The 26,058-nt window shown below is 35.0% G+C and overlaps 1 protein-coding gene and 1 long non-coding RNA gene across 2 annotated transcripts in view; one reads left to right on the forward strand and one right to left on the reverse strand.

Moving 5' to 3' along the window:
• LOC132134189 (D(2)-like dopamine receptor) overlaps positions 1 to 26,058 on the reverse strand; it is a 57,513-nt gene that overhangs the window by 17,383 nt on the left and 14,072 nt on the right. Inside the window, exon 2 of the mRNA XM_059546983.1 lies at positions 12,815 to 13,121. Coding sequence (XP_059402966.1) covers positions 12,815 to 13,093 — 279 coding nt within the window. The 5' untranslated portion in view covers positions 13,094 to 13,121. The remainder of the gene's footprint in view (positions 1 to 12,814; positions 13,122 to 26,058) is intronic.
• On the forward strand, positions 656 to 2,687 carry LOC132134213 (uncharacterized). The gene is made up of 3 exons (XR_009429425.1): positions 656 to 697; positions 1,973 to 2,044; positions 2,587 to 2,687. It is a non-coding gene; the product is annotated as an uncharacterized LOC132134213 (long non-coding RNA).

A 26,058-nucleotide genomic window follows, 5' to 3' on the forward strand; every position in this document is an offset into this window, starting at 1 on the left:
CCACATTTGTCTAGTTACCAATGTCCCGGTAATAACAAGGATACAAATAGACCAGACGTTTTTCAATCTAACACACTGAGACTCTTCAGTCAAGTCAAGACCATGTTCTTATGATGGTCCTCATAGAACAGGGTCCTCGTAACACAGGTGTTAACGTGCGCACAACCTGACACACTGCAATATACATGCATGCAATGTAATACTTACAAAGTCATGAACATTAACTTGGGTAACACTTGAAAATTTAAATATTGATTTAAAATATTGTAATCTTACTTGTAAATTACATTGATAAAATAGAAGCAAGATTATAAAATAATTTAATGTTTTAAATCAGTATTTTATGCACTCATTTATTGTCACAGATGTCTAATTTGATGTTCTTTTCTATAGTGTGCTTGAACCGTCCACTCTTGAAGTCAACACTCTGTCCCAGTCAGAAGACACAGACGTATAGAAGGTACTACGACTGATTGATTGATTGATTAATTGATTGATTTAATTTAAAATGTATTTTTTGATTTCATGTGTCAGTGATCAGTCAGTGTTTATGGACTCCAGTATACGTGCATTATCAATTTGTACAGTCCCTGAATCCTTTGTCTGCAGTAGAATGTTTTTTTTTTAATTTCTGTTTCCTTAATTTCAGGTGACAGAAGAAGGACCGGTTACTATTGGATGATCCGGACTGTGTTGAGTAGGTAATAAAATGTGCATTGCATATTTTGTGAAATGTTAGATTGATGTTGTAAGTAGTGCTGCAACGACGCGTCGGCGTCATCGATTACGTCGACCACAAAAATACGTTGACGTGCGTGAAATGCATCCACGCGTCACACTATTTACATCTCGTGTAATGGCATACTGGGAATGGAGAAAGTTGCATTCCATCACAAAAACAGAGACCACTGTTATCAAAAGTATGGGAATACTTCAAACAGAGGCCAAATAAAATGGCCATTTGTTCCCTTTGAAAAAACGATATGGTGTACCACGGCAGCACAACTGCGATGCACGAGCACCTCAGAGGAAAACATCCTGGTGCTCACCGGTGTTACGGTTTAACTGGTTACCGTGTGATCTGGTGACCAACTTCCTGGTTCAGGTCTCTGCTGCAGATGTGATGGAACGACCGCAGCAGATTCGGCGATTCTAAAAGCACAAACTGATGTGATATTATTAAGTGTCTAATAAAAGCAGACTTGCTCATTGCATGATTCTGATATTCTTGTAAAGATTACAAGTTATTGGTATGATCACCTGTAGCGGCTGAAGTAAGGATAAAATAAAGTAAGTCTGTGTTGGTGCGGGTTTCGAACAAGCGACGCGGTCGCGACGCGCACGCACCGCTTTCATTATGAGCGCGCATACCGCGCGCCTACATTGGAAATAACGAACTTGAGCGCGCAAAAGACGCGATATGTGAATGGCCCCTTAAAACACAGCGCGCTGCGAGACAACAGTCACAGACCACCGAGCTACCCAGAATCAGCTCCAGATCTCTGGAAACCATGCTAATCCATAGCAGAACCCTGACCACATTTTATGGTTTGTGATGCTAAAGAACATTTCATGACGTCTCAGACAACTGTAAATTTGTGGCTACTGTGGTTTAATTAGAAGCGCAAATGTAAACTCATATTAACCATAGTAAAATAATTTTCTTTGCCTCTTTATTTTTGTATACTGTAAAAACTTCAACCACATTGGTTGAAAATGAATAAAGGTTGAAATATTATATTAGAAGTTGTACTTATAATTTTTTGTAAAGTTATCCAAAGGATTCATTATCTAATCAAAAAAAGAACATTAGATAAATTATTTATTGAAATAAAAATAATCGTTAGAGTAGTCGACTAATCGCAAAAATAATCGTTAGATTAGTCGACAGAAAAAAATAATCGTTAGTTGCAGCTCTAATTGTAAGAAATCATCTCTACATGAGCCTTGCTTTTTTTTTCATTGTTTTCAGATGTCACCTGTCAAAGAGCATGTGTTGAATGAGGAGCAGAGCGTTTGTGCCCCTGCTGAAGGAGTTAAGGAGGTATTCACATGTTTCGGATGAACTGTTATTTCAGTGCAACAGTGAATGCTCTGAAGTCTGATGTCTTCATGGGCTGTGATATACTTAGCTGTTACCAAATGTATGTAATTTAATGACCTGTTTTCACTTTCAGTAATATTAGTCGATGTCTGAATCAGGAGTGTCCAGACTCGGTCCTGTAGGGCCAGTGTCCTTCACACACCTGCCTGGAGGTTTCTAGTATTATCTGCTTCAGGTGTGTCTGGGGTTGGAGCTAAACTCTGCTGGAAACCGGCCCTCCAGGACAGAGTCTGGACACCCCTGCTCTAAATACAGATTTGTAGTAATATATTGACCAGTACCTTTTAAGGTCTGTAACGTAAATGTTCTATTATGATTGTAAGTAACTCACAGGGAGGTTTAAGGAAACTCTTCTCTGAAATATGTCTTGTGTTCACTGTAGAATGTAGTGTCATTAGGTATGGTTTATAAATGGTGTGTGATCGTGTTTGACTTCTGAATGCATATGTTTTTCATGTTCTGAGTTTTATTTTTCATTGAAGAGGAGATCAACATGACAGATTCTGATGGTGATCCTGAAGAAAGTGATTCTGATGATGATGATACTCTTGCTGGAGCTGCAGGAGACTCCAGTAATGCTGGTATGTGTCAGCTAAGTGTTTTTTAAAAATAATCAAAGTTAAAAATATTATTGGGTAATGCTCTATTTTAGAGTCTCTAAACTACAGTGGTGTGAAAAAGTGTTGGACCCCTTCTGGATTTATTTTTTGCATGTTTGTCACACTTTAATGTTTCAGATCATCAAACTAATTTAAATATTAGTCAAAGGTAACTAACATAAAAGTAAACACAACATGCTGTTTTTAAATGAAGGTTTTTATTATTAAGGGAAAACAAAATCCAAAACTACATGGCCCTGTGTGAAGAAGTCTTAGTGGACTTTGCTATCCTAGGAACTACCAAAAGTCCAGCGTTTTGTGACCTTAGGGAGCGTGATGGGTTGTAGTGTGAAGGCTAGTTAGGTACGCAGGAGCTAAACCATTTAGGGCCTTATAGGTAAGTAATGATAATTGATACAGAACTTAATAGGTAGCCGGTGCAGAGACTGTAAAATTGGGGTAAAATGGTCATATTTTCTTGACCTGGTAAGGACTCTAGCTGCTGCATTTTGGACTACCTGTAGCTTGTTTATTGAAGAAGCAGGACAACCACCTAGAAGTGCATTACAATAGTCCAGTCTAGAGGACTAGATTGTCTTAGACGAATTTAATAGGAAAAAAATATTGGTCATCCAATATTTTACATTTTTAACACACTCTGTTAGCTTAGATAATTTAGAAGTTGAACCTGGTCTCGTTGACATATATAGCTGAGTATCATCAACATAACAGTGGAAACTAATCCCGTATTTTCTAATAATATTACCAAGTGGCAGCATGTATATTGGAAATAGAAGGGGACTTAGGACGGATCCTTGTGGCACTCCATATTTTACTGGTGATAAATGAGATGACTCCCCATTTAAATAAACAAAATGGTAGTGATTGGACAGGTAGGATCTAAACCATCTTAGGGCCTGCCCTTGAATACCTGTATAGGTTTGTAATCGATCTATGAGTATGTCATGATCTATGGTGTCGAACGCAGCACTAAGATCAAGTAAGACTAGAAATGAGATGCAGCCTTGATCTGACGCAAGAAGCAGGTCATTTGTAATTTTAACAAGTGCAGTTTCTGAAATTCTTCATACAGATCATTTTTTTGCAGGAAGGTGCTCAATTGAGCAGACACAACTTTTTCCAAAAATTTTAGAAATAAATGGAAGATTTGAAATAGGCCTATAATTTGCCAGTACACTAGGATCTAGTTTTGGTTTCTTAATAAGAGGCTTGATAACCGCCAGCATGAATGGTTTTTGGACGTGACCTAAAGATAACAACGAGTTAATGATATTGAGAAGCGGTTCTTCGGCTACTCTTTCAGTAATTTACTGGGTACAGGATCTAATAAACATGTGGTTGGTTTAGATACAGTGATAAGTTTATTTAGCTCTTCCTGTCCTATAGTTGTAAAGCACTGCAGTTTATCTTTGGGTGCGATGGATGAAACTGAAGTATTAGACGCTGTAGAATCTACATTCGCTATTGTATTTCTAATGTTATTTATTTTATTAGTGAAGAAATTCATAAAGTCATTACTATTAAACGTTGATGGAATATTAGAATCGGGTGGCGTCTGGTTATTTGTTCATCTAGCCACTGTGCTAGATTTGTGGAACAGCACTGGAGTGGCTGGCCGACCAAAATTACCCCAAGAGCACAGTGACGACTCATCCAAGAGGTCACAAAAGACCCCGCAACAACATTCAGAGAACTGCAGGCCTCACTTGCCTCAGTTAAGGTCAGTGTTCATAACTCCACCATAAGAAAGAGACTGGGCAAAAATGGTCTGCATGGCAGATTTCCAAGACAAAGACTAAAGGCTCGTCTCAGTTTTGCCAGAAAAAATATTGATGATCCCCAAGACTTTTGGGAGAATACTCTGTGGACTGACGAGACAAAAGTTGTGTGTATGTAATGTCTGGTGTAAAAGTAACACCGCATTTCAGAAAAAGAACATCATGCCAGCTGTAAAATATGGTGGTGGTAGTGTGATGGTCTGCTTCTGGACCTGGAAGACTTGCTGTGATAAATGGAGAATTCTGCTGTTTACCAAAAAATCCTGAAGGAGAATGTCCAGCCATCTGTTCGTGACTTTAAGCTGAAGCAAACTTGGGTTCTGCAGTAGGAAAATGATCCAAAACCCACCAGCAAGTCCACCTCTGAATGGCTGAAGAAAAACAAAATGAAGACTTTGGAGTGGCCTAGTCAAAGTCCAGACCTGAATCCTATTGAGATGCTGTGGCGTGACCTTAAAAAGGCTGTTCATGCTTGAAAACCCTCCAGTGTGGCTTAATTACAATTCTGCTTAGATGAGTGAACCAAAATTCCTCCACAGTGCTGTAACAGACTCATTGAAAGTTATCACAAACACTTGATTGCAGTTGTTGCTGCTAAGGGTGGCCCAAACAATTATTAGGTTTAGGGGCAAACACTTCTTCACACAGGGCCATGTAGTTTTGACACTTGTTTTCCCTTAATAATAAAAACCTTCATTTAAAAACTGCATGTTGTGTTCATTGGTTTTCCTTGACCAATGTTTAAATTTGTTCGATGATCCAAAACATTAAAGTGTGATAAACATGCAAAAAATAAGGAACCAACACCTTTTCCCACCACTGTATTTTCTTATTAGCGTGCATATTATTAGTAGTAGTAACTAAGCACTTATTAATGCCTTATTTTAAATGACCTTATTCTACATGCCTAATCCTACCCAATACAGTAATGTAACAACTGCCTTATTTACTATTAATAATCAGCAAATTAGGAATTTATTGAGGGAAACGTTGTAGTTAATAGTTCATAAGTGTTCCCTATTCAAAAGTATTACCTTATATTGTATTAATCCAGCATTACTAACAGAATATTACTAAAATTAGGGATGCGTCAGTGTGTGTGTGTGTGTGTGTGTGTGTGTGTTACATTAAAGGTATTTTTTCATACTATGAAAGTCAGTAGTGACCAGCAGCTAAGGGGGAACTATTCCTTTAATAATGCTGCATATTGAGAAAACATTTCACTGTATGAAACCATATAAAAACAACATGAAATTATTTTCAAATAAGATTACTCATGATTGAAAAATACCATTAACTTGTTATATTATGTAAGGAAAATTCCAGTTTTTTTCCATAAAACCTTTCATTTAGGACCTGCATGTGCTTTTGTATGGAGAGATATTTAACACCACACAGAGCCTTAGCAATATTGCTGGGAAGCCATTAATACACACAAATCAGTGTGACGATAAACAGCAGTATTTCTATGAAATATTCAATTTAGCAGTTTAACAAAGAGATGAAAAGATAGCTCACATTTATGCATTTAGCAGACACTTTTATCGAAAGTGACTTACAGGCTATACATTTTATGTTTTTATGTGTGTTCCCTGGGATTTGCGCTGCTATCGCAATACTCTACCACTGAGCCACAGGAACACCTCACATAAATAAAAAGAGGTGGAATATATGAGTATATGATATACTCATGCCTTATTAATGTATGAAAGGCTATTTTCTCAATAATACACTCAACAATTTAAAAAAAAAACCTTCTATGGTTATTTAGCATTGGTTTTACATTTTATCTCTTAATATATGCTTTAAAGTCCACCATCTTTTCATTTAAGTACATTCAACAAGCTTTTAGTGGAACTCTTCAGCTCTTAGTATGAATAAGAAAAGAGGTACTTAAACTATATTTGAAGTATGTAGTAGAAAGATAATACACTAATAACTGGCTAATTGTGCATTATACATTTATTTAATTTTTTTTTCTTAATCTTTATTCACTTTCAACTTTCCATTTTCTTTTAACTTAGTCAAAGACTTACAGAGTAATCGGTTACTGAAGGTGTTGTTTTTCATTGGAAATATAAAATGAAGAATAATGTTAAATTACCTTCAGTACAGTACAATCCTCAATTCCAATACCTAGAGCCATGGGCAAAAGTTTTGGCAATGACATCAATTTTGTGTTTTGCAAAGTTTGATGCTTAAGCTGTTGTGGTGTTCATTCACACTGTTTCAAGATTATTGTGTAGAGTGCTCAATATGCATTTTCAATAATTGCTAAAATCTTTATCGTAAATAAATAAATCACTGTTTTTTGATTCTGACACAAAATGACAAGCTAACATTAATTGACTAATCATATCAGCAGCACATGTGAACATGTGAATGAGTATTAGTCAGGTAAAATCACTATCATACTAATTATACACTAATTATACATAAATTAGATTGTAAGAGCAGATTGATCACTATAAAAGAAGGGAAGATGTGCTTCCAAATCATTGTGTTCTTGTTAGCAATGGTTACCTCCAAAGAAACACGTGCAACCATCATCTATTTGCATCAAAATGGCCTCACATGTAAGGTAATTGCTACTAAGAATATTGCACCTGAAAGAACCATTCACCGGATCATCAAGAACTTCAACTAAATAGGTTCAACTACAGTGAAGAAGTCTTCAGGATGTCCCAGAGTGTCCAGCAAGTGCCAGGACCATCTCCTTCTGAGGAATCAGCTACAGTCTCCAGCAGTGCAGAGCTTGCTCAGGAATGGCAGCAGGTTTGTGTGAGAGCATCGGCACACACAGTGAGGCCAAGACTTTTGGACAATGGCCTTGTACCAACAAGGGCAGCAAAGAAGCCACTTTTCTCCAAAAAAAAACCGTCAAGGACAGACTGAAATTCTGCAGGAAGTACAAGGTTTAGAGAGCAGAGGACTGGTGCAAAGTTATTTTCTCTGATGAAGCTGCCTTCCGACTGTTTGGAATATCTGGAAAATCAATTGATTGGAGAAGAAAAGATGAACGCTATCATGAGTTCTGTGTTGTGCCAACAGTGAAGCATCCTGAGACCATCCATGTGTGGAGTTGTTTTTCAACCAAAGGAGTGGGCACTCTCATAATTCTGCCACAAAACACTGCCAGGAATAACGAATGGTATCAAAACGTCCTGCAAGAGCGATTTCTTCCAAATTAAATTTTGGATCCATGGCCAGGCAACTGCCCGGATCTCAATCCCATAGAGAGCCTTTGTTCAGTCCTCAAAAGGTGAGTGGACAAGCAGAAGCCCACACATTGTGATCAACTCAGAGAACTAATAAGGTCAGAATGGATTGCCATCAGTCAGGATTTGGCCCAGAAGCTAATATCCAGCATGCCAAAGCAAATTGCAGAGGTTATTAAGAAAAAGGGTCAGTACTGTAACTATTTTTGCCAATATATATATATATATATATATATATATATATATATATATATATATATATATATATATATATATATATATATATATACCACAATCTGTGCACCATGCAGAACTGAATTGAGAATTAATTTTAAATTCAATTCCTGAACTAAATCTGAATTCAGGTAGTAAACAGGATGTTAAAATTGAACTGGAATTTTAATGTAAAGAATTAAAATAAATTGAAATTCAAACACAATGCAAAATTTGAACGTTGACTTGATAGCCTTGCTTTATTGGCCATGGATAGATAGATGTGATAGAAATGTGTATTTATCTTATAGAATGTGATAGAAATGTGTATTCATCTTATATATTTTATCATATTTAACAAAATAACCTTTGTAGACCAGGGTGAAAGAACATCCCAGAATGTGTTGAATTACTGAAGAACCCATTCTGACTTGATAAAATACATACAGCTTATTGTTTGTGTGTGATTGGTGATTTTTTTTTCTACCATACATGCAGTAGTGACACAAATGTTGTTTTAAATTAGTCCAAGTATTGCCTTCCAAACCTGCAGGAAATTTTTTATTTTTTTTTACATTGCAATTAATATTCCTATATTGTCCTATATTATGAACACTATATTTACTCATTATTCAAGAGTCAAGACCTTTATAAACTCTCTAGAGAAATATCTGTTATGGTAGTCCCTTTCTGCACGAAAGAAATGATGAAAGTTTTCACTTGGGAGAAGTCATTGATTTGGTATTATCTCACTGCTTCAGCCTAGCCATTTACAAATCCCTACTGTGAAAACACAAAGCAATGAACACTTTGTGCAATATCATCACTATTTTTAAATCCTAGTAAATCATGTCCTGTCAGCTTGAACTGTCAACATAACTCATAGCATAAATTTGTTCCAATATTTTTCCGCTCGTCACTATATCTTCAGTTCTTCTCAACACCGATCCTATTACCTAGATGTAGCTTCCTAAATCGGTACTGGCATAATTTATCAGCCTTCCCTTTCTCCATCCTATCCATCATTAGATGCAGAAATCACAGTGAGAGCATTTTTGCCCAAGCACATCTTTATAAAGCCATTGATTATTTACAGGTAAAAGGTGACAAGACGACACCGTCTAGGTCGACAGCTCAATATAGTGTGTCTGCAACACTGCCAGGAAAGTGATTGAAGACATCTACAGTATCTAAATTTAAGCCTTAAAGTAGCTGCCGCAAAAAAAACCTAAAAAAAAATAAATAAAAAATAAAATGCATACACTGTTGTACGTTGGATCTAATCCAGAATCTGCCAAATACTTTTTGATCTCAAAATATTTTTTTATTCAACCATTTTCAACCAAAGCTAAATTTTAGAAGCTGCAGTTTGAGTTTCATTGCCCCCCCCTTACACTATATCAATGGCAATGGTAAAGAAAGTGCTTTTTGGTATGTGAGACTTTAAGTGCCAGTTTGTGACGTGTACATTGTAGTGGTCTACTAAGGAAGTACAGGTAATTTGCCATATTCGCTACTAGGTGACAGATGAGTATATAAAAGATGAGTATATTTTGCATGGTAAATCTAGTTTTTTTTAGACTTATTGTCATCATACAAGACTAAAAACTATTTTTATGACAATATGTTGTCATTTAATGGCAAAAGCATGCTTTCTCTCGCCCGTTTAAATGCCATTTTTTATTATGCTAATTATGAATGACTGAATGTTTCTGTCCTCTTGGTTTTTGCTGATGCTTACTGATGTGCGTATTTGCATCACGTGTTGTCAAACTGATGAGGATGTTTTCTTAATTTGCATGTTTTTTTTTACTTTTTACATGTGTTTTTTCACTTGCAGCGTGTTGAGTTATCTTGGCCAAAATAAATAGAGCATTCTTTCACTGTTCAAGAATGTAGGATAACATCATTCATGTTTTCAGTATGAGCTATGAGCTACTTTTGGGCTACATTGTAAAATCTCCAGAAAGCATTGCATAAACCCTCCTAATCATTAATAAGGTGGTCAAATTTTTCAAGGATGTTGAAAGAGCAGCTGAGCCGACCCTGCAAAGTTCAGCAAAAGGCTAGTTTCACAGACTGATGCGGATTGAGATGGACATTGATAAGCGACATGACGATGCCAAGTGGGTCTCTCTTTTCCGTTGACCTGCCGGACATGAAAAGCCAATTGTGCAGGGCCACAGAATTTCACAGTTACCACCGGATGAAAATGTCAACATGCCTTCATTTTAACCATGAAAATGCTTCTCATGTATCTTTAAAAATACTGTGCTACCAATGAGGTTTTTCCACATCTGATGTTAGACTGAAAATTTATATGGATGATATTTCAAGGCCCCATGAACATTTCTGCAGAGAGTTTGTAAGGTTTGAAATATGCTGGCACATGGTTTATCATTATTCAATTTGTTTTATTTTCATAAATGTAAACACTTTAGCTCTGTTTTGATGGTCTTTTCTGTAGAGCAGGATGCCTGATGAGTTTGTTTCATTGATATCTCAATAGTACTGAATGGACTGAATAATGGACTGCACATTAAAATTCTCAATTTGTGCTACGAAAAGCACACATTCCTTACATTCCCAGTGATATTATCATTATTTGTGGTTAATGGTGCAACAGAAAAACAATTCAACAGAGAATGCCCGTCACATTTTAGCAGTTCAATTGTAGGCTTTTGAGATAATATTGCCCTGAGCACAAACACAGTTTTAATAAATCCAAGAGTTGGCTTCAGCTACAACTATATCAAAAAGGTAAAAAAAAATAATAATAATAATAATAATGATAATAATAATAATAACCTCAGCTATTTGCCAAGGCAACGTTTCTCTCTTTATTTAGTATAACTGGATGCACTAAAACTAAAACTGAAATAAACATTTATAAAAGCTAACAAATTAATTATACATTGAAAATATGAAAATAAAAACAAATTCAAATTGTAATAGTATCTCTTTGATACTAAAATAATTGCTGCCAATCTGAATGAATCAAATGATAATGATGGCATACTCGAACTAGAACGACAACGAAATCAAGGCAAAATATTAGTCAATTTGTTGTAATTCTATGTCACTGGATGTCTATCAATCTATCAACGAAGGTTAATATATCATTGTCAAATGATCCCTTTACCATTATCAAATGACCTGCAAAAGTGATCCATTAGAGGAGGGAAGGACTTCAACTGCTACCTAACCAGCAAGATTAAGATTTACGAACATTATAATGTCCACAAGGAAATTATATAATCGAGTGCAATCGGTTACCATGCACATCAGTTTTCTTCATGCTCAAAACCATGGCAGAGACCTTTTTTTGTGTCACAGAGGAAAACCGAATGATATTGCATCTATACAAATGCATGGTTGATTGACAAATTTTTATTAACTGCTGTAGGCCCATCTTGTCTCATTTTAATATTGAACAAGGCTGCTGATTTGTTAATGGTTAAGTTCCCAGAGTGCACTGAAGCATGCATAAATTATTTTTAGGTTTACATGTTAGGTGTTGAGAAGGGGGCATAATATACTGGTACCAAATCTGTTAACAACACTGGATATACAGTATAAGCCAATATTGGATTTTTAATATATATATTTGATATTTAATTGTGCCCTTTTACATACTTTTTTAAATTTAGGTGATATTTTCTATCATTAAAATTTCACTTAAATCTTCTGAAAATTCCAAAATAAATATCCATTTTCATACAGTACACAATTTCACCATGAAAATGAGACAATGACTAAAAACCAGTTTGACAAAACTATGATATTGAACATTTTTTGTGAATTGAAAATGTTAGGAAGTAATCAGAACTAATCTCCTGCATAGTAGGGAGGTTAGATGTGGACATTTGAATTGCAATGTACTAATCTACCAGCAGGACATAAATTGGCTTACACTTGATTTATGTCTCATAAAACATTAAAAATGTCAACGTGTGGGAAAAAGACAAAAGCAGACCTATGGGTTAATTTGAAAAAGTGTGACAACGTGAAAGAGAACTCAATTTGGTACAGCTGGCTGTGCTACACAAGCCCAGAATAAACAAATTAAGGCAAAACTATGCCAATATGTTTGTTTTGTTGAGCATTCACATAAACAGTGTCGACTATGTCTTAAGTTAATATAAACAGCTGGGAGAATATTGGATGTGTATCAGTGTATTGGATCTGTGCATTAAGTCTTAAAGTGACAGCAGCCTAATAAACCTGCTACTGTGTGTGTCCATAATGTTAATTCAACAACAAAAGAAAGAGACAAGATCACTAACTGCTCTTGACTGAATAACTTAAGTAGTTTTAAGAAGGATTCATCTATATAGAATTTATACAAATAAATATGGGTCAAAATATATTGCATCACAGTCCCACAATGCATACTCTATTGGTGGTCTTATACGGAGTGTAGTACCTAAGGACATAAGGAGAAAATGTTAAATTACCCTACTGATGCATTGCTGCAGCTCAATTAGTCCTCTATTTCCTAGGAAACCTTTGTGGTGCTACAAATTATCTGAGGTGCAATATGTTTCAAGGACAAAGGACAGATCAATTGACTATCTGTGAGTTGGAAATCACACAGCCGACACAAAAGCTGTTTGGTGCCATGTGCATTATAAACCCGAAAGCTGTAAGGCACAAGCTTACTGCAGCCTCTGGGACATGTCCTAAAGGTGTAAAGCTGATTATCCTACTAAATTAATTTAAGAGAACATATTTAAACAATAGTGAGGCACTTTGAATCATGCCTCATATCCTTAAAGTGTTTCAAAGGTAAATGTTGAGGCTCATTTTTTTTTTATTTTTTTTTACATATAATCTCAATCCAGAAATGTGGCTCCATTTGATACAATTAAAGTTTCTTACCTCAAGGTACACCACCCAGGGCATAACTAATGTAGCCACAAGAAGATCTGCCACCGCCAGGCTGACAATGAGGTAATTAGTGGTGGTCTGCAGCGCTTTCTCTCGGGAGACAGCCATGCACACCAACACATTGCCGAAGACAATGACAAAGATGAGGAGAGTCAGGAGCATGGCATAGTAGTTATACTGATGCTTGGCCTCACAGCTTGTGCTGTTGAGTGCCCCGGTCCTGTTGTCATAATAAGTGTCATTGTAGGGATACTCCGTGAGGAAATCCATGAGCTGTGGCCAGGGAAGAAGCCTGAAACTGAGAGACATAATTCACTGTCAGTGAAGCCACAAACATGGAATGAAACCAAGCAGTAGTACACCAACACAAAGGAAAATATTATAGATCAGAGGTTGTGATCATATCACAGTACAGTTTTCGGGTATGTTTCATTTATAGCAGAAGTGTGTAATTTACAGATCATGTTCATCACCAAATGGAAAGAAAATTTGAATTTTCTTTTAAACGTCTTACCCAAACACTCCTAGGTCATAAGTGTGAGATATAAAACTGAAAATTCTGACCGTTTTCTTGCAATTTTGAGTTTGTATATTACAATTCAAAATTTTTTTGGTTCCTGCCATGGAATACAAAAATCTCACAATTCTGACCTTTTCCTTGCATTTCTGAAATTATATTTTACAAGTCTGACTCTTTTCCTCAGAGTTCTGAATTTACATCTTGCAATTTAGCTTTTTGGTTTCTGACACAGAATAAAAAAAATGAGAATTTTGAGATAAAAAGTTGGAATTACTTTTCTTATTAATTCTTTTTTTTCATGAACTTCCATGTTCCTAGAATTTAATGAGAAAGTTTTGAGTTTATACAGACTTCTCAGACTTGTAATAGCATCCTGGCATTTCAAGTTTGTGATGTTGTCAAAAACTCCTAAAAAAAGGAGAAGTGTTTTTCTTAGAACCAAACTGAGAAGCCTTCATTTACATTTAATCTCAATGCAATCTTGGAGAAATAAGTGAGATATTGAAGAGAACTCATTTAGCCTATGTTTTTTCCTTCCAACTGGAAGCTTGGTGTAAACCGTGGAACAGGAACAGAACTAAACTTAACAGAATTAATGGATTAAACAGTCATTTAATGAGAGATAATTTATATTCACATGACTGTATGAGGACAGATTCAATATAATACAGTTATAAAAGCAGCAAGACGCTAAGGGAAATAAAATGAAAGAGAACGGGGAATCTTCAGCACTCTTGCGCACTATGGGTAACACTGAGCATTGTAAATGAACAATCAGCACAATCACAGCATTCACCTGACACTCTCGAAATCACACCTATCATCATTTCCTAAGTAAAATATTTGAGACACACACATTACAGAAAATATCTTCTATCCTTCCTCCAGTTTCTCCTCTAAGCTCCATAACATTGGACAGCCGCTGAAACATGGTTGATTTGTTCTGTGTGAATAGCGGCATAATTGCCGTCTTGTATTGATTTGGAATTTACACAGCAAGATCTATTCCAGTTCCAAAATCAATATCTCAAACCGACAGGAAATAGCAGTGAGACTGAGGATACAAGCTACCAAAGCTTAGGGACAATTATCATATATATTATAAATATATAATATTTATTAAAATAATGTTTGAATGCCTCCATTTAAAACAAATTTTCTTAGTATGCCCGGCGCTGACTGTCACAAGGTAAATTATGGTTGTCATAATCAAGTCAGAAATACAATATATATATATTTGTTTGTTTTTATAGAATTAAGTAATGTGAACACAATCAAACACAAGCATACATGAGAAAAGAAGCAACTATACAATAAAGTATAACTGTAAAGTTCTTAGAACAAAAGCCAATTTTCATTAATATCATCAAATCATCAAAAATTAATATAATAGTTTCTTTTGACCAAAAAGTATTTTAGTATACTATTTTTCTATTTTCTTTCATATTTTTGCTCATTTATGAATTGTTTTGTGTTTTATGACTCTGAGCCTTCTTTCTCGAATTTTGAAAAATAGACACATACTGACAAATATTCATTAGAGTATAAGAGTGTGAAGCTATAATATACTACTCGTAACGGTATAAACCAACACACACCATGCTCTTAAATCTCTTGAATTAGATAATGCATTTTGGTGTGAAAATTCAATCTGATCTATGTTCATCGTCAATCAAATGCTTTGCACTTGTGAGTGACAGTTTATCTAATCTGGCATGTCAATGCCTCCATGCCCTTATCCACTCTGTTACACAGGATTTCTCATGTTTGCCCTCTTTAAGTCTGAATTGATGTTGAGCTTTAGAATACTCAGCTCCTGATTAAAGCACTGAATCCTCCAGAGAGTCATCATTTTATCTTTTGTCAAACTCAGTCAATCAATAATTAAACACATTCTTGTGATGACAAGTCAGCACACAGATGGACCATATGCTGCACTATAAGACACTCACAAATGATAATAGCAAAGTCTAACAAACCAATAAAAACACAAATGTTCAAGCATCAAGGCAAAAACAATTAAAAAGAAAAATCAATATAGAATCTTTTTCTTTCCCAATGAAAGAAAAATTACGACAAAACCACAAAGAAAGAACAGGCAGTAAAACAAATGCCCTTTCATAGAAACAATCTCCCTGCTCCTTTATAGCATCAATCTATATTCGCTGCCCTCTACCCTTACCCACAATCACTTCTGTGAATGTGTGTGTGACGGTGGCGCCACAGACTCAATGGAGCAAGTGAAGGCCACTGATTGATGCAAACTGCCTGACAAAATGATGTCTTTGTCAAACACAGCAGAGAGGATCCTCCATCCAGCTTTGATCCAACAAGAATCAATGAATACCTTCGAAGCACTGAGCACCTTCCCTTTGCTCAGGATTGCCCATCTGAATTGCTTGTCTCACTTATTTCAAGTCCTAAATGACTAGGATGCTAATTTTATGGTATTTTAATTTTAATACTTCTAATGAGTTTTATTAGAAGAAAATAACGTTATTCAGGCATATTCAGTCAGTAAGCAGTTCTTTCATTGTTGTGGGAGTTTATTTTAACTTTAATATTCCTCAGAGAATGTTACTTATGTAAAAAAATATTAAATATACTCTTGACTTGAGACTGAGTTGAAAGGTAAAATCGTTCAGTAAAAAAAAACAAAAACAAACAAAAAAAAAATCATAATATTTAAAGTTTGGCTACTGTAATATTTTGGTCATGTTTTTGAAACAAGTCTCTTTCCAAACCTGCTTTTTTTTTGTTTAGAAATGAAGTAAAAGATTACAATTATTACAATTTAAAATGTTTCTATTTTAATATGTAATTTATTTCTACGATGGCAAAGTTGAACATTCAGCATCATTACTCCAGTCTTCAGTGTCACGTGATCCTGCAGAAATCATTCTAACATGCTGATTTGGTGCTCAGAAGACATTTTATTATTAATAGTGTTATTATTGAAAACAGCTGTACTGCTTAATATTTTTATGGAAATCGTGATACATCTAAGAGGAATTATTTATTTATGTATTTATTATTATTATTATTATTATTATTATTATATATTTATAGTTAAAAGAACTGTATTTATTTGAAATGGAAATATATATATATATATATATATATATATATATATATATATAATATATATAAATATTTTAAAGTAACAATGTAATGCAAGCAGTTAAAATAGATACATTATTGATGTAACATCCGTTTACATCAATAATACAAATATAAATATGATAATCCAATATCCTTGATCTAAATTATGACTGGCAGGACCATGTATTTTGGTGCTCCAGGACTAAAGTACATCTGTTATCAGGGATTGACTGGCGGTCTACACTTTGCCTCTTGGGAAATCTAGGCGAGGGCAGAGATGTATTAAGCTTTTGAAGCAAAATTAATTCTGGGGAGGAACAAGGTGATTTCTGCTTCTGCTAGGTAACAATAGCTGCATTTACATGGATCCAATTCAATCGTAATAGGACTAGAAGCACAATCAGAACAAAAAAGTCATATGTAAACACATCAATTGGACTGAATTGGCCAGAGCAAACTATAATTTCGATCGGATTGTAAGGGTTAGTTTATTCCTTTTGGTAATCCGAGTGAGAGGACATGTAAACATTTGATCCTGTAAAAGTACTGCATATGCACAGTGACGTAGAAATAGTGTAATGACGTATTAGGCGTGGAACGAGCTGTTCTTCCTGGTGAATAAAGTGTCATAAATAAGTGTCCCATCATTTTAAAACTCCCCTTTCACTCAGTGTCTGTGAAGTGGAGGACAACATTCCACCAGAGTCCTTGTTTAAGACTCTCATTAACAAATGACTGGTTTTGGGTGCGGGAAGGGGCACTTTTACTAATTTTTTAGTTCATGTGTTGGTCGTTACCTAATAAGGTTTAAACAGGCATATCCACCCAATCTCTTTATTTAGCGTTAATGTAAACACTACGTTCGGATTCATCAATCAGAATGAATTCATTCTGATGGAAGCAAAAAGTGTCCATGTAAACGCACCTAATTAGCCTCAAACATCTTTCACCAATCAATAGCATGTGACACTTTGATTTGACTGAATGAAGATTTCCTGCAGCAGAAGATCTCTGATATTCTGTTGCTCCCTGATTAGCTGTCTAGTTGGATACAGTTTTTGACATGTTTTTCATGGCCAAAGAGCTGTGTTTCTGTCAGTGTATGATAGTGATCACAAAAATGAGAACTGACCCCCCAGACAAACCAGTGGCTGGTAGGATATAACAAAACACATAGGGACTCCAGCAACAGGACAGTGTGGAAACTACAGAGAAAGAAAAAGCAATTTCAGTATCATTTTCTTCATATCCACCCCCACCCACAATAAAAGGGGTCTTTTCGTGATATGTACTTGAACATATGATGGGGGGAAAGATTGTATTGCAGTTTCTGCAGGCAAAGCATCATTCAACTCTATCTCACAGCAACCAATATGTGTAGTCCGTGGCACCGAGAGGAGGGAGGATATCGTGGACATATATATATGGACATATATTTGTATTGAAAATTAATCGAGAACGTTTCTTTTCAAAGCCCCAGAGTGAAGATCTTTCTGAGTGTTGATACAGTTTAATCAATTAACAGTGCAAATACACACACACACACACACACACACACATATATATATATATTATAATGTCATAATATATGTATTATATTATAATTAGCAGACATTTAAAAATATATTTATCGTGGTCATGAATTAAGAATTAATTTTCTTTTTTTTTAATTCCCTCAATTAAGTAAATCATGACACGTTGTACTGATTCGTTCCCTTGTTTTAATTAAATCAAAATGACGGAATTAATTGGTACAATGTGGCCATGATTTATTAAAACCAGAACACAAATTAAACATGAGAAAAAATTCTTAATCAATGGCCATGATATAAGAATTTTTCTTCTTCTTCTTCTTTGTCAATTGGAAGCTGCATTAAAAAGCCCCCTCTGTTTGAATGGGCATGATGCCTCTTATAATTATCTTTTGCATTCAGTCACCAGTCTTTTCTACCCAATATAAGCATTAGTACGTAGCCTTTAAGCAGAAAACACTGTGGCAAGGGAAATGTGTGTTTTACTCAAGATATTACCTGTCCAGTAATTGATAATACTTGAAACATGAAACTAATGAAAATGTAATGTGATGAATGCCGTTATAAACTAAGACATGCTCATGTCGAATCACAATTTTTCAAGTGTAATACAGTGTTGCACATTATAATCACACATGATACTTCGGAGTTCATAAACACAATGACCAATCAGAGGCATCCACATTAGTCATCCGTGAAACCTCTGAGTTTTTGCGTGAGAGTACTAAATGAATGTCACAAATTTTCTCATCATAAGCAACAAAGTGCAGATGTATGAATTATGCAAGTAAGAGATGCATTTATCATACAGTGTACGGACAGATTCATTATTTTTAACAAGAATTTTGTGTGCTTAATATCTGGCTAGAATATATTCTTCTATGCCAATGTTCTTTGCTCACTTTCTCCATAATTTACTCGCTGTTTGAATAATGTAAATTTGAATATGTAAAGCATTATCATTTGTAACTTTGAATGTTTTTACTGAGTTGTGATAACTTTAAATACAAATTCAGTTGTATTCAAATATTTCCTGATATCATATCAGGTATACTTGTCTAATCAGTGTCCAAACATAATGTTAGGTTTTCTGAGCGGAGGAAGCCAAAATAAAAGAATCATATTTAATTTAAAATGATTATTTATTATAACAACTATATACCATAGACAGAGCTATAAGCTAAAGCCAATTATAGTCAGGTGAGCTATAATATGAAAGTAGAATTTTGATTTAAGATAAAACTAAAAACATTTTGTTAGTCAATGTTTAATTTCGTGGACTTAGTATAAATAAGGACAACTTCAAAAGACCTTAATGTTTGCTGTGATGTCTTCTTATATATATATATATATATATATATATATATATATATATATATATATATATATATATATATATATCATGTTTTATGTTATGCACTAAAAAAAAGGAAAGAAAGGAAGTCGGTTCTTAGTGCTCCTGTGGCTCAGTGGTAGAGCAAAGGTTCAATTCCCAGGGAACACACATACTGGTAAAATGAAATGGTATATCCTGAATGCACTGTAAGTCGCTTTGAATAAAAGTGCCTGCTAAATACATAAATGTAGATGTTTTCAGTTTATATGTCTTTCCAGTGTATTTTAAGTCAGTTACACAGCAAAATTAAGAAACAGTCTAACATACTTATTTTGGGTTTCAAGTGATGTGTTTACACATGGAAACATAAAGAGACCTCAGCTGAACTTAAAAGTTGAACGCTAAAATTAGAAACATGTTTAAGAAAATTAGTAATTGTATATATAGTATAAAAATTATATTACAAGTTTCTTTTAAATTGTAAACCAAGCTCACAGCACAATTTGTTAAGTCCTGTACTCAGGGGCGAACTTACCCATTAGGCAGGGTAGGCGACTGCCTTTGGCCCCCAAAAGCCAAGGGGCCCCTCTAAAATGCTTTTCATATACGAGATGCGCATTAAGCACAGACACGTGAACGGTTGCTGTTTACGGTGTTTATTACCACGACAACCGTCTGCGTATCCGAGCTGAACGTGCTTCTTGTGTATCCTGCTTGCAAATGAAAATATTATGTATCACGAGTGCGAGGTCTCTCTTTCTCAGAGCGCACACACTTCTCTCTCTGCATCTGCTCAGTTCAGCGAGCGGCTGAAAAGAGCTGCGTTTTCAGTTAAAACACAGATATGTTGTTTCTCAAATTTTACATGCAGAAATGCCGAAATCACAGCACAGCTATTGTCTTTATCTTGTCTGTAGCCTATTTGATTTCATCAGATGATGGCACGATTATATATCAGGATTTCTGTACAGATTAACATCTCTTAAGGGAGAGCTGGTTAGTCTAAATGCAACGCGTTTCAGTCACTATTTCATATTCATCCCGTTTTCTGACAACAGTCAAATATATCAATAAAAACAGTTTCTAGAATTTAGCTTTATAAAAATACAGTATGTGGCACAAAGATGCAAACAAATAAGTGTAGTAAATAATAAATGTACATTTTGCATGTTCAGAAGAAGTGAGCTGCTCTGTCTTGCAGAAATACAAACAGTTTGTGTGTGTGTGTGTGTGTGTGTGTGTGTGTTTTTCATGAGTCTAATAGACATGAACAAGTTCTTTGAAAAACATTTATGACCTATGAAACATGTCTACTCCTTATGATCTGTTAATTATGGTTTCACTAATAATAAAAATATATTACATAAAGTATCCATATTTGTCCATGCCCATGTTGATTAGATTAAAAACTTGAAGGTCTGGTTTCACAAACTAAGATATTTAAGCAACTTTTACAAAAATGCCTTAGAAGAAAATGTTACAGGTGTGCATCTTGACACAATGACACTGACATATTTTAAGATATGTTAGAGCAAGATATTTTCAGTTGAGACAGCTCAAACCTGTATTTTAGTCTGGGACTAGCTTAAACCTTGTCTGTGAAACCAGGGACAAAGTATTAATTTAAGGTACATTTAGAACAGATAAAAATGTGTGATTAAATTAACTCATGATAATCATTTGATAAGTCACGATTATATATTTTAATTAAATGACAGCCCTAAGTTAAAATTATTAAAATTAAATGTAGGCTGATGCTGGTAACTCATCAGTGGACTTTGCTGTCAATATAGGCTATATTTTTTAACACTTTTCTCATTCTTACGAATTCAAGTTTTTATATGAATGAACCTCTGAAGGGAACTGGTTGTCTTCAAAATAGTTTTGATCACATTTTCATTTTACCTGGATAGGTGTCTTTTATGAGATGAGCTGCTTTGTTTACAGCCATTACCAGGGAAACCCCTATATTTCTGACGTTCCAAAAGCACCTCCTACTGGCAGAGAATGAATGTGCATTTTCAATAATCCAGTCTGCAGTTTTTGTTCAGACCAATGCAAAATAAATCCGTTTTAAATGATATAATGATTTATATTTCTGATTCATCCCTTTTCTTAAAAATGGTTTATGGTTTTATTTTATAATTAATTTAGTTTTTTTTTTTTTTTTAAACTTGTATCTCAATGGTAAATCAATTACTATTTCGTGGTCTACAACATTAAATAATAAAAGTGTCTGCTAAATGAATAAATGTCAATGTAAATGAAAGAATCCCATTATAACATATACATTAAAATATAGATACATTGGACACAACAATGTGGCACCATTGTGCAGCAGCAAGCATCACAACAAAAAAGGAACCTCAAGGTTGATCTAGGTAAATGTGTGCAAATGTATAGGGCCACATTCCTATATTTCCCTGGGGACCCCAATTCACTAAATCCACCCCTGGCTGTACTTGCTGTTTAAAGGGCGAATTTGTATAATGATGCAGTGACCTTTGCTTATTTTTGGTCCTATAGTGTGCCGGAAGTACATGAAGATGTGCAATCCTCTGGGGACAGCAATTTTCATATTTCTCTCAGAACTGTTAAGGTCAACAGAAGGAAGGTAGTTATTAGATAACTACAAAAGGGCACTTATACCTGAAGAATGTTGTCACACATTTGTATCTCACTTGCCATATTATGAGGGAAAAATCACACTTAATACTCGAGGGAAACAGCTGACAGCTTCCCAGGGTCTGTTTGCAGTAATGACACTCAGTGTTTCACTCAATGTACCACGTAAACATGCCAGTTTGTTAGGTCATGGTGACATAATGTATGCAAGGATGTTGTGGATTGCTAAGCTTGTTAAGGCTGGGTAAAGTCAGAAAATGAATAGCACACCTTTGTTAGATGAGCTACATGTCAAAGTTTAGAGACTCTTAGGCATAATTCAAATGGAATCTGAGAACTACCTATTGTAACTATTTTTGATTCCGTCAATTTAATTTATTTGATGTTTGATTAATTGCGGCTTCCCTCTTACATCAAACTCTGCAGTGTAAATACAAATAAAATATAAAATTTGAAATGTATGTATAATTAAATGCAATGAAAGATGTAGAATATACTGAATATTAGCAAAGAGCATAATCTGTTAAAAAAGACTCTATGCTTTTAAGTACAGGTCGAGAGCTGTAGTTCCAGTCACACAAATTTGGTTTCGGGAAGTATGTCAGCAACAATGGAATTTGCTACCATAGCTGCTTAACGATGGTTTTGGGAAACACACCTCCAGACAGTTGTTGGTTCAGTGTGCTGACTGCCTGTCTTAATGTACTCACAAATTAATAAAGCTGAAAAAAATATAGGAGTCACACTTTATTTTAATGTGTCCTTGTTACAGTGTAATTAAACAAATAGGTAATGAATAATATTAATTAACAAGATTGACTTACTATAGGTTTAGTTTTAGGGTTTGTTTTAGTTGCGTGTAATAACACAATTATTACATAGTAAATACACGTAGCACATGTAACAAGGACATTAAAATAAACCTATTTAGATATTACTTGTCAGGCTAAAATACACTACATTACTCTGGCCTAGATTTTTGCCCTAGAGGAGCTGGCACTAGTTTCTGAAGTCAGATCAAGTCTTCAGATTATAAGCAGGCGCAGTGGACAGATATCACAGAAAATAACATTGTGTGTGATGGGCAAAGACCCCCCCCCCCCCCAATTTTTTTTACTTTGAATTTTATTTTTGGTCGAATTCAGAAATTGTTTTCATTTGCCATGCCTCTCCTAAGAGGATGAAAGTCTGGTGGTGTTTGATCCTCAGTCATTCAGTATTTGATGCCCATTTTTCTTTGTTCTCTTTACAAAGCCAACAAGTATATGATAACTATAGAGGGCATCTTGTGTTTCTGTCAATGACTGGCTACTAGTATACAGGTTATTTGTGAGAAAATTGGTTGCCATGGAAACAACACTAATGATTTTTTTAAATAAGGAAACATTATGCGATTCTTAAGATCATATGATGAAAGACAGCACTTTATTCTAAAACGCAATTATTACTATACAGAAAAAAGTTTCCTAGACATATACAATCCCTCTGCATATTGTTTACTGCAGTTAAACAGTGTCCTCACCTCATGTATTGCCATTCAAAGGTGCTGTACAATTTATATTATTTCAGAAATCTGTTACAGAAACCTAAATATATACTATATCGAGTAGCATAGAGTAAATTTGAGAACTCATGTCTTGCTGTGTGTTGGCTCCAAAAACAACCCATCTGAGACCTCATGGTCGACATCCTCCATCCAAACATGATAATGCACCTTCTCTAAGTTCTGTGCGCATGTTGTGTGTCTGGGGTCACATCACAGATTCTAGCCATGGAATCGCTCACTGTCTCTCTCTGTCTCTTTGAGCAGTATGTTGGAATATTCTAGTGCCCCGGGCCACTGGAGCTCTGGCTTTGCCCCACTGACGCCCCTGCTCTGTCTCATCTCATTAGTTAGCTGGGGTGCAAACGAATGGAAGGAAAGAGGGAGAAGAGGACAGGGGAGAATAAAAGGATAGGAAAAGAGAAAAGAGATGGGATACATAATTATCTTTCACACAGACTCTGATTCAAATGAAATGTAAAACAATTAAAAACATATGAATTTAAATCTTTTACCAGTTTCAAACCTTTCACCATCTTTAACCTAATTTAGATCGGTTAATTCAGTTCTCGATCTACTTCCACTTAACACTCAAGGACTTAGAAGTAATATTCATAATGTGATTCATGATTAATGATTCATGATTAATTACGAAAATATTATATTATAATATATTACATTAATAAGAAAATAATAATACAATTTCTGAAAATACCTTAAAATAACTTTCTGTACTATTCAATGAACAGTTTCTGTTTGTGAGAACAATACGAGAAAGTCTGACCACTAATGTTCAGTGTATTTTTTCTGTGTTACATATATTTGTGGAACATTTATCTAGGGGGCAATCTGTGGAAGCAGTATGACAACATTGGGGATTCCTGGCATTGGCAGCGACAATAGCACTCTCTCTGTTTAATTTCATATATGATTTTTCTTTGTGTGTGTGTTTTTTTTTTCTTCTTAAATTCTTTAATCAGTGACGGGTAGTGGATTTAATTGTTAGTTCATGGATTGTCTATTTAGTAAGCTTAGTGAGGGAAGCAGAGGCCCGTAAGACTCACCTGTTTAGGTAAGACTTGCTTGTGAGAACAGCTTTAAACAGGCATTCTTTGTTTCCATAGCTGCCCTACCTGATATGTCCTTTGCTATTATTCATTAAAATATGTATGTTAATATTTTGTGTTGTGGATCGTTATGCATTGTTTATTGATTGTTAGAGTTATGTTTCATTATTGAAGTAAACAAATGCAAATGGGATCTTGAAACTAGCAACAAGTGTCTGTGACTTATTCATGTGTTCGGTCTGTGCCCATTATATGTGTTTTAACAAGCTGCTATTTTTGGTTATGGGCCATAACAGCTAGTCTTAGGAAATCAGTCTTAAATTTATGCATGTTTAAAATTTGAGAAGAAAAGAGAAGAGAAGAGAAGAGAAGAGAAGAGAAGAGAAGAGAAGAGAAGAGAAACTCTTCTTTCTTGGTTCATGTCAGATTTCTTATTTAGTCCTAATCATTGGCTGCTCAACTCCAAAATCCTCCTTTAAGGTGTTTTTTTCTTTCTCCACAGCGAAGGACAGTTAGAAAATAAATGGTATAAAATGAGAGTTTGCAGCCCTTCCTGGTGGATAATTCACAAGATACATCCTCAGGTGGCCTGATTAATTAGTTTATAAAGCCTGGATTCAGAAGGCCAAAGCAGGCTGGTCTTATATCAACCTAAAGTAATGAAGCACCATCAAACATCACACTTTATATTTTTAACCAAGAGGAAATTTTCCCTTTAAAATCTAGCCAGGTAATTTAGCAAAAATATATTCAGGTAGGCAATTCACTGACAATGCTTGTTTCATAGGAGGTGCACCAAAATGTTCACCCAGATGAGAGATACTCAAGGGAAGCATAAACAACTAATCTTCAGTTGTAAATTGGGTTTAGATTGACATGCGGGAAATCATAACCATCCAATAATTTAACAACTCCATTCAACCGATCTCTGCAGACTGCATTTAATTTTCTCTCTAACAGCCAGAAAAACTGTTATTCAGAAAAAGGTGGGAAGCTGTCAGCAAAAGAGGTACCTGTAAAGTGAAACTTGCTGTGAATCTTGTAAACTAATCTTAGATTACTGCTTTTTTTTTTTTCAATCTAATCTCATGGGAAAATATGACCATGTATATATTTTTGCAAAACCTGAAAATGTTGCCACTGAAAATCACTACAGTTTTATAGGTGAGTTTTATTTTCTGTGATACATTAGAGGTTTTAATAATGTTCTATCAATTTTTAAATCAACCAACAGAAATGCATTTTTTTTTATCTAGGTCTGGACCCCTAACCCTAAACCTATCTACATGGATTCAGAATCTATTTTTAGATTTAAAACTCAACCTCAGAGGAGAGCACAGCATTTTCTGATGCATTTAAGTCACTTACAGAGCATTCAAGGTTTGTTCTGTGATCTGGGAGTCAAAGTCATGGCATTTTTGTTGGTAGTGCTATGCTCCATTAGCACAGCTACAGGATGCCCTTAAAAATAAGTGGACAACAACATATGTATATGGGGATAGTTCACACT

The sequence above is a fragment of the Carassius carassius genome, chromosome 4 (genome assembly GCF_963082965.1).
Source record: "Carassius carassius chromosome 4, fCarCar2.1, whole genome shotgun sequence".
Classification (NCBI taxonomy): Eukaryota; Metazoa; Chordata; class Actinopteri; order Cypriniformes; family Cyprinidae; genus Carassius; species Carassius carassius.